The following is a 12403-nucleotide window of genomic DNA, read 5'->3' as shown; positions in this document are numbered from 1 at the left end:
ATGTTTTCTTACTGCCCAATGCTATTCAAAACAACTTGTGACAGAAAATAAAATCTGCAGCTTTTAAGACTATAAAAATATTTTCAGAGTAAATGAAAGTGCAGGTTTTTCTTCTGGTTTTACTTCATGTAGTTTTGGTCAGTCAGTGTAATAATCAGGATCACGAACAGGATTACATCCGTCAGACTGTAGATTTTCCTTCTTCTAGCTGTACTGACTGACCTTTGACCTTATGTGTTGATGACTCTTCACCTCTGTCTCCTCTCACAGGGAGAAGATGATCTGCAGGATCCTGCTGCTCATCATCCTCACCTCATGTGTCTCTGGTTAGTTTACAGCTTCACTTTATGAACTCCAAATAAAGCTCAACAACAGATTTGTTCCAGTTCTCAGTGTGTCTGCTCCTCTCTTTCCCTCTCTGTCTCCTCAACAGCATCATTTGTAGTCAATGTGACACAGACCTGCTATCAGGCAGAGGAGAACCACAACATCACACTGGAGTGGACGTTCACCACCAAACCTGACAGATCCACCAAAACTCTTTTTATCTGCTGTTTCCTGATAGCTGATCAACTCTCAGACCTGTATCAGGTTCATGAAGGTGTTGAGGTGTCAGAGTCTCAGCATGAAAAGTTTTCAGGACGAGTCCAGAGTGACAAAGACGCCCTCAGAGAAGGACGAATCAGACTTCAACTGTCCAGACTCAGGAGTAATGACTCGGGTCTGTACAGATGTGAAGTGCAGACAAATCATGGCAGCAGCTTTCAAGATTGTAAACTCAGCATCACTGGTAAGTTGATGTCATAAAATTTTAAAACTGAGTGTCATATTTTAGTTAAACTTTAGGATAATAAACTTTGCTGAATAGATTTTATGAACATTTGGGATAAAAGAATATTTTCTGTCCTTTCCAGCAGCTGCTGATGAGCCCAAACATCAAACTCCAACAGTGAACCCACAGACAGAGAGTCGAGGAAGGATCGGCCTCTATGCTGCACTCACACTGACAGCAGCTGCTGCAGCTCTGCTCATCACACTGAGTTTAAAAATCAAAGTCCTGAGACTTTAACTCTGGATGCTCATAGTTACAATGTGCAGTTTTCTACTTTTCCTAATGTTACTGTTTATAAAGTGAACATATTGTAAATAAATCTTTATTTATATGATAGAAGTTTTGACTCTTCTGTGTGTGTATCTGTCATGTTTTAACCTGTTTGTCTTAATGTATAGCACTTTGGTGTACCTTTGGTTTTAAATGTGCTATATAAATAAAGCTGTATTGTATTGTATGAGTGTTTTTATCACAGAGCCAGAAAATCTATGAGAGTAACACAAAGTATAATCTAATAAATAATATTGATACTATGACTCCACAAGGCTCATCAAAGGCAGCACGAGAGTTTAACCATCATTTAAAATGAATCAAACACTTCAATCTAAAAACTCAGAACAAACTGAAGTGAAGATTAAAATGATCTTATGTTCCTCAAAACCAAATGAAGAATTTTTCTGATAAAACATTCAAAGCTGTAACATAACATTAAAACATTTCCAGCTGGTTTTTATGTTATGTGGTGGATTTTTGTGTGACATGTATACCTATGTAACTATATACACTATATATCTATCTGCACTGAACATATATATTTTAACTTTCACGTGGTATATTAAGGTGAGGTGTTAAGGTATTAAGATTTAATAATTAGGATTAATGTGTGACGTTTGACCGTGTCATGACCTTTTGTAAAAAGCCAAAGCCAAAGGGTAGCCAGAGTCCTGACTGGCCTTTGGCCAAGACCTTGGCCGCTACATGACCCCTGCAGCTGTGTTTGGCCGGAGGATGGGTGGGAAAGTTACCCAGCAGCAGAGGGCAGGGATACTGGTCCCTATATATTAGGGAACCAGAGGACACCCCAGCACTTTTTCCCCTCTGCTGTTTCTCTCTGTCCGTCTCTGTGTTGCTCTGCTGTCTGTGCTTTAGGCTGTATATGGAAAAGTAACTATTGCGTTACTTTAAAAAATGTTTAAATGTGTAAAACAACTTGGATCCAGTCTTAATCAAAGTTACTAAAATAATAAAAAATAAATGACTAAACATACTTGAACATACTAAAATATATATGCAACTCTCTGTTATAAAACTAAATATATAATTGAAGTAAATATGCACTTAACAGAAGGAACTAACAGTAAACATTAATATATATGTATACAAACTATTTAAACATTACTGTGATAATATGACAAAACACCAATCAAGTAATATTTTATATTTGTAGAGAGAATTTTTTTTTTTAATTTGTAATAAATAATACAATATAACACAACAGATGTGTCAGAACCTTTGATATTTATTGCACATAAACAGGCTTTAACTGGCTAACAAATAAGTATTAAATTAAATTACGTTTTTTAAACAATGTAGTGCAAATTAAATGAGCCAAACTGTAACAGCTTTAGAGAACTCTGGCTAAACAAGTATTTTCCTCCATGCAAAAGTAAATAGTTGAGGTGATTTCAATTTAATACTGAAAAAGTACACTGTATAATAAAACTAAAACATTTTTATAAGGTATAGAACTGTAAACAGGTAATACAAAGTGTCAACTCCATGGCCATTTACAATCTATTTGAAGTCAAACGTGCTCTTCTTGCAGTAGAGGTATATTAGAGCTTCCTGTTTTAATGTCCTCTGCTTTTTTAAAACAAGAATAATTCTTATTTGCCACATCCACAAACCCCTTACATTCATTCTTCCTAGCCATTAAACCAGTGGTTGTATCTCAAAACAAGGAGCTTCTCAAATTTCTCATCAGAGAGTCTGTTACTCTTTGGAGAAGACGAGCTTTCCCAGGCTAAACAGTCTTTCTACTGGGGCACTGGATGGCGTGGCTGCATTGTATCTGAGTGAAATATTCTTTATCAGCGCATATCTGTTCAGAGAGTCCATTCCACGTGATCCTGATTTGAAATAATCTATGACTTGACTTTGTGAAGTAGCAGAGGTGTCGTCCTCATCTTCAAAGGAAAAAAAGCCATCCTCTGTGGCTGAGTCTGTGCTAAGTTGGCATGTTGGTGTGCTGTACCTGCTCGTTGGTCTTCGTCAAGGACAATTTTCCGTTACTCCAATTACTCTGCCAGCAGACTTGCCTTGGCCTTGTCCTTCCTTTCCTGTGTCCACAGCCAACGTAGTTTGAACTTGGGCAGAGTCACAGCAGCCAAGAGAGCATCTTCACTTTTTTTTAAACATCAATGTCTCCAGTGCGGGCAGGAGTATCCCATATAAAGTGTGGTCCTCTCCCTGAACAATGTCCAGGGCCACTGTAAGTGGCCTCATGACAGTGCAGTACTCCCTGATGAACCGATGTTCCCGCTCGGTCATGGCTGTCAACCCAAACTTGGAGAAGATGGCGTTCAGCTCAAGCAGAGAAATCTCACAGATTCGAGCCAAGGAATCATAAAACGAATTCCATCTTGTAGTGCAAGGAACCAGCAGTTTCTTTCCAATAATGCCATCCACTGTCTCTGCAGCCACTGTTGAACGACTGGCCTTGTTCCATAACCCTGTGCACTTTGTGGCAGCGCTTCTATATACTGCCTTTGTTTCTGTTTGTGAAAGTAGCCACTTGTCAACATCATTACAAGAAACGAGACTTAATGTGTGTGATGCACATCTGTGGTGTGGTGGCAGAGTGATCATCACACCTACATCATCATCGTTGTCATTATCATCACCAACACTGTTTTTTAAGGCATCGTTCATATTTGTAAAAGTTACCTCGTCCTCATCATCCTCAGAGTCATCCTCAGAGTCATCCTCCTCAACTGGCTGGTACTTTTTGAAGGCCTTGACAAAATTAGAGCCATTGTCCGTCACAGTTGATGCTATTTTGTGGGATATGCCATAGTGTGAGTGAATGTTGTCCAACTCAACAGCAATATTATCATGCGTATGGTGACCCTTAAATCTTCTACATGCCAGTGCTGCTTTCTCTCTCTGCATGCTGTGTGGATTTATCCAATGTACTGTTACACCAAGATAGCTTTTATTATATGCAGTCCAGATGTCTGCTGTAGTAGAGACATATTCTAACTCATTAAATGTCTTTTTGAGCTCGACATTCATTTTAGCATACTCGGTGTCAATGTATTTGGAAGAAGTCTTTCTGCATGGCGGGCCGACCCCTCCTCTTGCTGGTATCTTGGCAATAAGAGACTTGAAGGAATCCGACTCGACTGTTGATAAAGGCAGCATGTTCTCAACGACATACCTGGCTATCAATTTGTTTAATTCAGTCTGTGTCACAGTCACAGATGTTTGTGGAGAAGAGAAATCAAGCTTAGACTGCTTGGATTGCATCGCTCCATCTCCATCGCTCGCTGAGCTCATGTGAGCCTCACCTGGGTTTGAGCTGCTCCTGCTACACGTCAATGTTGGCGACCAGTTTTGTTGAAGCATGTGATGTTGAGAGGTGCTTCGTAAGATTTGAATTGCTTGTAACTGATGTGGAAAGGCACTTTGTTCAAGAGCATAGGTTACATTTTACATACAGATTCTTGCCTTTTATCTCTTTGAGTGGAAAATAACGTCTGTACCTCCACTTAAAAAATGCTACTACCTTCAAATTATCCGGGCTCTCCATGACTTCTGTTACTGTGCTATCTGTTTGTATGTGAACATCTGCCCAAGTCTACCTCTGATTGGTTTACTACCTTATTCTTACTCAGCCAATCAGCAGCACTTGTGTGATTGTTTTGCCCTCCTACCTCCCAGTAAGCAGAAGACTGCTTCAACCGTGTGTGTGTTGAAAAAATAGTAACACAGCCGCACCGCATTTTCTTGTTAGTAATGCTAATGGTGTTGTAACGATGAAAATAGTAATTCATTAGATTACTCGCTACTCAAAAAAGTAGCAGCATTAGTAGCGCCGTTATTCCCATCACTGTTCCTCAGCAACAGCAAAACAAAATAAATGGCACAGTCTATGTGGCTCCTGATGCACCCACAACTTCTTTCTTCCTCCAGAGTTGTTTAAAGCAAGCAGAGCCCCTTCTCATAATTCAGATCAAGACAAATTACTGCATCTACATGGCAGAAAGTCACCAATAACTCTTAAAATAATTTATCCCTTGTGCTCTTACTGAGCCAGTGTTGGAGGATCTGATGGACACACTGCATAACTGGTTTATTAAATGAGTATAGTCATAACAGTTTATGTAAAAATACTTGCACATTTCAAAATAAAAGTGAAACTTTTTTCCTGGGAGAAAACAACATAATTTCAAATATTTATTTCAATGATTTTTGTGAATTATTCATTTTAATTAGATATAATTATAAAATTCCTTATTGACAGTGAAATTTAACACAATCAACAAATAAATCTGTTTAGATGATGAGTCAGAGAGTGTGATCCAGGTTAATGATATAATTAGGAACGGGCTTACTGGTTTGCTGGCAGTTGCCATGAGCAGTTACTGATGTTTCAGTGTAGGAAAGCCTGAATTTAAATAACCGATTTTCAACAAGTAGTGACTGAGTTAAATGAAGCAATCAAAACAAGCCAGGAAGCACCTGATATAGTTTCAGTTTTCTCTCCGTTGTTTATTTGGGGCGATTGTGGCTGAAGAGTTGGCAGTTTGTCTTATAATCGGAAGGTTGCCTGTTCAAGCACCGGCTTGGACAGTCTCGGTTGTTGTGTCCTTGGGCAAGACACTTCACCCGTTACCTACTGGTGGTGGTCAGAGGGCCTGGTGGCGCCAGTCTCCGGCAGCCTCGCCTCTGTCAGTGCGCCCCATGGCAGCTGTGGCTACAATGTAGTTTGCCATTCTCACACACCAGTGTGTGAATGGGTGGATGACTGAATGTAGTGTAAAGCACTTTGGGGCCCTTAGGGACTAAATAAAGCGCTATAAAAATACAGGCCATTTACTATTACCATTTATTCACTGAGCAGCTTTCAGATGTGGTGGAATAGAGACTCCCATCATGGATGTGCACCTGACAAATATGCAGAAATGTGTGACACTGTCATGTCAATATGGATCAAAATCTTTGAGGAATGTTAATACAGAAACTAGGAACTCTGAGTTATAATAAAATGGCCAGTGAATGTGAAATGTAAAAACATTTCAAAAAGATAAAATAAATGGAGGCGACTGCACTCACCTCCATTTTGCATGGGGTTAATTTGCATAGCACAGCTCTCCAAACTCTTGAATATTCATCACAGGTGTAGATGCAGGAAATAATGACGCAAACAAAACCAATTGGCTGCACAGCATGGGGCTGGAGGAGACGCACCAGTTACATCAGGAAGGAGGTGAAAAAGCATGTGAAGTGGTTGAGACTCCTGCAGGAAACAAGAGACTACTCCCACCAAACATATTTGAGTTGTCCTGCGGGAAGGACCCGACTCACTGGTTCAAAAGACACCGAGGTGATAATGGTAATAATAACAAGTTCAAATGGATAACGCTCTTTAGTTGTTCTTGTATAATTTGGAGCTCTGAGCTGTTTATTATATAGACTGATGGCAAAGTCTGCATAAAAACAGAATAAGAAAATTAATTTAATTTAAGCAACTACTGAATGATGGCTGTGAACTTGAAGTGAACTCATTTATAATATTGCTTTTTGTATATTATAATAACCTGCTTACTTATGATGTTTAAAACTTACACTGTGATATACACAACATGTTTATAGTATTAACATTGTCAGCTCTCACTCCAAGATGCTTTTTTTGTATTTACTGACTGACAGTCAGCAGAAGAGTCTGAGAGTTAACAGACTTTAGTGTTTCCCGTTTTATTTGATAAAATAGCGCCACCTTGTGACTTTATACTACAGCAAATACTACTCTGGATTCAGTGGACTGGATAGGTTCAATGTTCTCATTTAAACTTTGAACATACAAGTGTCTGTGTTTTGATTTCTTTTTTCTTTGCACTAATTGCACATCTACTCCAAACTGAGACAACAACTTTTGAGTTCAGATGGCTGGTGTGGGATTGTTGGTGTGGGATGCTTTATAGGAAACAAACTCCAAATAAACTTGGGGAGAACAGTCCCATAAATTTATTTTTTAAGATGTGACTTAAACAAAGTGACTGAATTTATGCAGGTTAGTTCAGACCCTCAAACTCATGACCTGAACCCTTGAGTTAGGGTGCTAAAGTAGGAGACCGTGTGAGGCTTCAAATCTAATCAATAAAAGTTTTAAACTGATTGCATATCTAACAGAGGGCTAGTGTTGTGTAATGAAGATGGAGTAATGTGGTTTTGTTAAAAAGTGGGGAAGCTGAGTTTAAAAATTCAGGGATTAATTTCTTCATACAAGCTGCTTCCTGCATTGTTTAGGAATTTTTAGACTCACAGCAAGTTTAAAAAAATAGTATTGTAAGTTCTTATAGATCAAATAAGACATTCAGATTTCTGTGTTTGTGTTGGTGCTGAAACTGGTTCCATTTTAATAAGTCACAGGACACATTAAGTCATCTCCAAGAAGACAGTCTACAGGAAATATTCCCCATAGACTCCAGACCACAAAAACTAAGTAGTTTCCTTCCAAGACATCAATGTCACAACAGCTACACAAACCTCAGTCAATACAAACAACACAAACTGACTGAATTTCGTTGGTCCTCACTAGTTGGTTTAAATAAACTCAGTAAAAACTAAGTAATGGCAGCTTTTTGTATTCTCCTAAAATCTCTTCATTGTGTGCAGAATATTGTAACACCCTGCGTATATCAGCAAATACCAGCAAACTTTCATTCTAGAAACAGGAACACAAAAACCAAAAGGTACAAACACATCACCTTCTTCCATATAATCACCGCGATGTTCTTAGTGGTTCGTTAGTTGAATTTGAAGTTGTTTCTGATTACAAAGCTCTTGGTACTGTGTGGGACTTCCTCTGAGATGAACACAGGAAGTGTTTAAACCTACTTTCACCTCACAATTTCATTTTGAATGAGACAACGTCACAACCCAACAGACGATCTCACTTTAAAGTGGTGTGACTGACTTGGCTGATTAGTGAACAGTGAAAACTTCTAATCAATTCACAAAAGGCCGAGTCAAAGGAGTTTCTAAGTCTCTTCTCTGCTCTCATAAGCATTTTACCAACAGTGCAAATACCTATGAAACACTTTGCTTTCACTTTAATTACAAATTAAATAGTTTATTTAATTCTTCAATTCACCAAAAATGAATCAGCCATTAATTTCACCTGACCCTGAACTTTTGCACGTGGAAAAAAACATTTTTTTATGTTTTCCTGTAGATCATGGCTTCCTCTTGGACCCTTTCAGGTGGAACTCTTTCTATCCAAGTGACTTTTCTCAGACTTCCAGAAAGTAGTCACAGAGCGTCCTCATGCAATCAAAACAACCCTATAGTTCACAAAATAGGTCCTTTTGAACACCCGTTCAGTTCAGCTTCTCCCAAATCAAACCTGAGTCATCAGTCTAACTCAAACTGTGTGTGACAAGTGCTTGATCACATGTGTAATTATTATCAGGTGTAATTTTGGTAAGTAATGCAAGTTAGAGTACTACAGTCATACTAACCTGACATGAGTCAGCACTTAAACTGCGTATGTTGATACATACTCTATATTACCAAAAGTATTTGCTCAACTGTCTTCACACACATATAAAACTGAGGGACATCCCATTCTTAATCCTCAAGGTTTAATATGATGTCAGTCCACCTTTGTAGCTAACTCTTGTGGGACGGCTTTCCACAAGGTTTAGGAGTGTTTATGGGACTTTTTGAACATTCTTCCAGACACATATATGTGAGGTCAGACACTAATGTTGGGCGAGAAGGCCTGATTTGACTGGCTGAGTTCCTGTCTTTCCCAATTACTTCAGGTTTGTTATAATACCACAAGCAGTTGAGGGTTGAATTTTTAGTAGCAAATCACTGAGATCCTGAGAACAGCACACCTGATTTGAATTTGATTTGCAATGTTGAGTAAATGCCTTTGGTAATATAGTGTATATGTGAGAGTATGTTACTTTGTCTGAAACAGCTTATCCCTTATTATGTTTTACAAACAGTAGGCATAGAAGTCTGTCAAACCAAGTCACTCAATCTGCTGTGTAACCTACGGTTAATGTGGGATCTGAAAGATTGGACAATCTGAGTTTGGTTTTAGTGGTCTAGCATGGCACATTTAGAGAACACATTTAAAACAAGACAACAAAATTGTTTTTCATGTTATTAAGATTAAGAACTATATTTTATGTATGAGAGAAGAAGAAATACTTCGGGTAAAGCAGTTTGGATAAAACATGTCTGAACGGGGGGCAAACAAACAAACCAAAAAAAAAACAGTTTTTCCTCTTTGAAGCCAAGCTCCAAAGAAGCTTTGGAGGAACGATTTCATCCAGTTTTGTCCATTATTAAAAAAGACATTTATTTGCCAATCATTCAACATCACCACTTGTGTATAACTCTGCTGATTTTATTCCCTTTGTGTCCAGATTCCAGGTGTCTCCCTCAGATCATTTTCTCTAAATCAGAAGCATCAGATTTGTGGAGACGCTCTGTCTGCCAGACACAGCTCAGGGCAAAAAACCACAATATACAGGTCTGTATCATTTAATGTCTGTGTTTAAATGTATAAATGATCAAGTGTGATCAAACTTTTCATATGAAAAATAATATTAAATGTCAAACATTAAGTATTTAATTTTTGTTACATTTTAAAAGTTCAAACCTCAAAGACATTAAGTTTACGGTCATATATGATCAAGAAAATCAACAATCTTCACATTTCAGAAACTGGAACCAGCTTTAAATGTGACTAAAATAACGATAAAATAATCAATTCTCTAATCATTGACTAACTGATGAATCACTGCAGCTCCAATACATTGTTGCATTTGACAACCCACTACAGCAACTACAGAATAAAACCACTAACCAGACTGATGAAAGATTTCAAACATGCTGAATATGAAGAGTAGTATCATTTAAACTCACATGATTATCAGCCATAAGAACAAATTCAGATTTATATTGATGTAAGGTATATAAATGTAAGTACAGTTTGAATCAGTGCAATATTATTTTCACACATCAATGGACCACTGAACTTCTCAGCTTCTAAAATGTAAAGCCTCATTTAGAAACTACACAAGTACATATAATGGTCAGGGATCAACATGAACCTGTCTTCTCTATTTGACTTTAATCAACTCTGCAGTGGCTCCATCTCCATAAATATAAAGTCCAGCATAGAGCGGCTGAGTGAATGTGGTCTGGACTCTGTGGAGGAGAGTCATGGTTTCAGAGACGCTGTAGAAAGACAGAATACCTGCTCTGTGATCCAGGTACACTCCTACTCTGGAGGACAGAGGACCTGAGAGGACAGTTTGGACATTGTTGTGTTGAAATATATAACTGTTTGTGTCACAATATAATGCCCAAGATTTGTCATTGTTTCCAAATAAACATTCATTTACATTCCCTGCTCTCCTGATATTCTTGTATGCGACTGCTACACCAACTCCTCTCCCTCTCCACTTCGCCTCCCAGTAACAACGTCCAGTCAGACTCTCTCTACTCAGGACCTGAAACAATCCAGTGAATCTGTCTGGATGATCAGAATAAGACTGTTGTTGTTTCATAAATATTGCTTTTCTGTTCCCCTCAGATAATAACAGATGTGTGTGTGCTGTGTTTGGATCCAGTGTGATTTCATGTGAACATTTTAAGAATCCAGCTCTGGTCTTTGGCTCTGCTGGTGACAGTAAAACATCCACTTCAGTGACTGTCAGTGAGATGTTTGTCCATTCCTCTCTCAGAATGTCCTGTAGTTTATCTCTGGTCTCTGACACAGCTGCTGTCACATCCTCAAAGTAGCTCAGAGGACGAATATTGATGCTGGATGAGTGTGTAGACTCACTGAGTGCTGACAGTGAGGGGTAGTTGTGTAGAAACTGGTTGTGATCCTCTGTGTGTGAGAGCTGCTCCAGCTCGCCGTCTTTCCTCTTCAGCTCAGCGATCTCCTGCTCCAGCTTCTCCTGAAGCTCTTTGACTCGACTCACTTCAGTTTCCTGCTGGGATCTGACCTGCTGCTTCACATCAGAGCTTCTTTTCTGGATGAGACGGATCAGCTCAGTGAACATCTTCTCACTGTCCTCCACTGCTTTATCAGCAGAGCCATTGATGGCCTCCACCTCCTGTTGAAGCAGCTTCACATCTTTCTCTCGCTCCTGGATTCTCTGCTGGATGTTTAGTCGTCTCACCTCGAGCTCCTTCTGCTTCTCAGTCCTTTCTGCTGCAGCTGGGACTGTTTCATGGTCTTTATGTTCATCCACTGTGCAGAGATAACAGATACTCTGCTGATCAGTACGACAGAAAATCTTCATCACCTCATCATGACGAGAGCAGATGTTCTCCTGGAGCTTCTTGGAGGGGGCCACCAGCTTGTGTTTCTTTAATGGAGCTGCATCATAGTGAGGTTGGAGGTGTTTCCTACAGTAAGAGGCTGGACAAGATAAACAGGACTTGATGGCTTTCAGCTTCCTCCCAGTGCAGACATCACAGGCCACATCTTCAGGTCCAGCATAGCAGTGATCAGCTGGAGCAGCTTGGAGTCCAGTCTTCTTCAGCTGCTCCACTAAAGCTGCTAACATGACGTTTTTCTCCAGGACAGGCCTCGGTGTGAAAGTCTTCCTGCACTGAGGGCAGCTGTGGATTCCCTTCCTGTCCTCTTCATCCCAGAAACTTTTAATACAGTTCCTGCAGTAGCTGTGTCCACAGGTTGTAGCCACCGGATCCTTCAGTAGATCCAAACAGATGGAACAAGAGAAGGTTTCTCGGTCCAGCTGAACTCCTTTCTGTGCCATTTCTCCTCTCAGTGTCAGTGACTGTGTGAGTTCCTCTTCCTTATAACGGAAACTAGTCTGAGCTCTGATCTCAACAACATGTGTTTCTGCAATAAATGGAGCCTGTCAGCTCTTACACGTCACCACATGTTGGTTACACCCATCTTCAAAGTGCAGATCTGAAGGGGAGGGAACGAGGAAACACGTGGACAGAGAGGAGGTGCTGTGTTTAAGAGCAGGAAGAAGAGGGAGGGTTATCAGGCTGTGCTTCACTCCAGGAAGAGGAGCAGTTTGAGAGTGATACTGTGTGTTTAACCCTTTTTTATTTACTGCTCACATCAACTTTTCAGCTTGTTAACACTTTCTTCTATATAAATAAACTTTAGAAATGTCAGAGTTCTCACTGAAGTGAACAAACAGTCCTTCAGTTTTCGTCAATGCAGGAGGATAATGATCCTAAACATACAGATAAGGCAGCCACTGACATGATGCTTATGTTGCATTTAAGTTTATGTTCATTTCAATTGTTTCTGTCCCTCAAACACCATCAAAG

At 39.5% G+C, this 12403-nt stretch overlaps 1 protein-coding gene across 1 annotated transcript; it reads right to left on the bottom strand.

Annotated features, from left to right (window-relative positions):
• Positions 1 to 9463: 9463 nt before the first annotated feature.
• LOC120438162 (tripartite motif-containing protein 16-like) lies at positions 9464 to 11977 on the bottom strand. Its single transcript, XM_039608595.1, has one exon. The coding sequence runs from the start codon at positions 11869 to 11871 to the stop codon at positions 10198 to 10200; it is 1674 nt and encodes a 557-aa protein (XP_039464529.1). The 5' UTR covers positions 11872 to 11977; the 3' UTR covers positions 9464 to 10197.
• Between the last annotated feature and the right edge of the window lie 426 nt (positions 11978 to 12403).

Source organism: Oreochromis aureus, linkage group 3 (assembly GCF_013358895.1).
Source record: "Oreochromis aureus strain Israel breed Guangdong linkage group 3, ZZ_aureus, whole genome shotgun sequence".
Taxonomy (NCBI): Eukaryota; Metazoa; Chordata; class Actinopteri; order Cichliformes; family Cichlidae; genus Oreochromis; species Oreochromis aureus.
The sequence above is the reverse complement of the archived record's forward strand: the minus strand, read 5'-3'. Positions and strand labels throughout refer to the sequence as shown.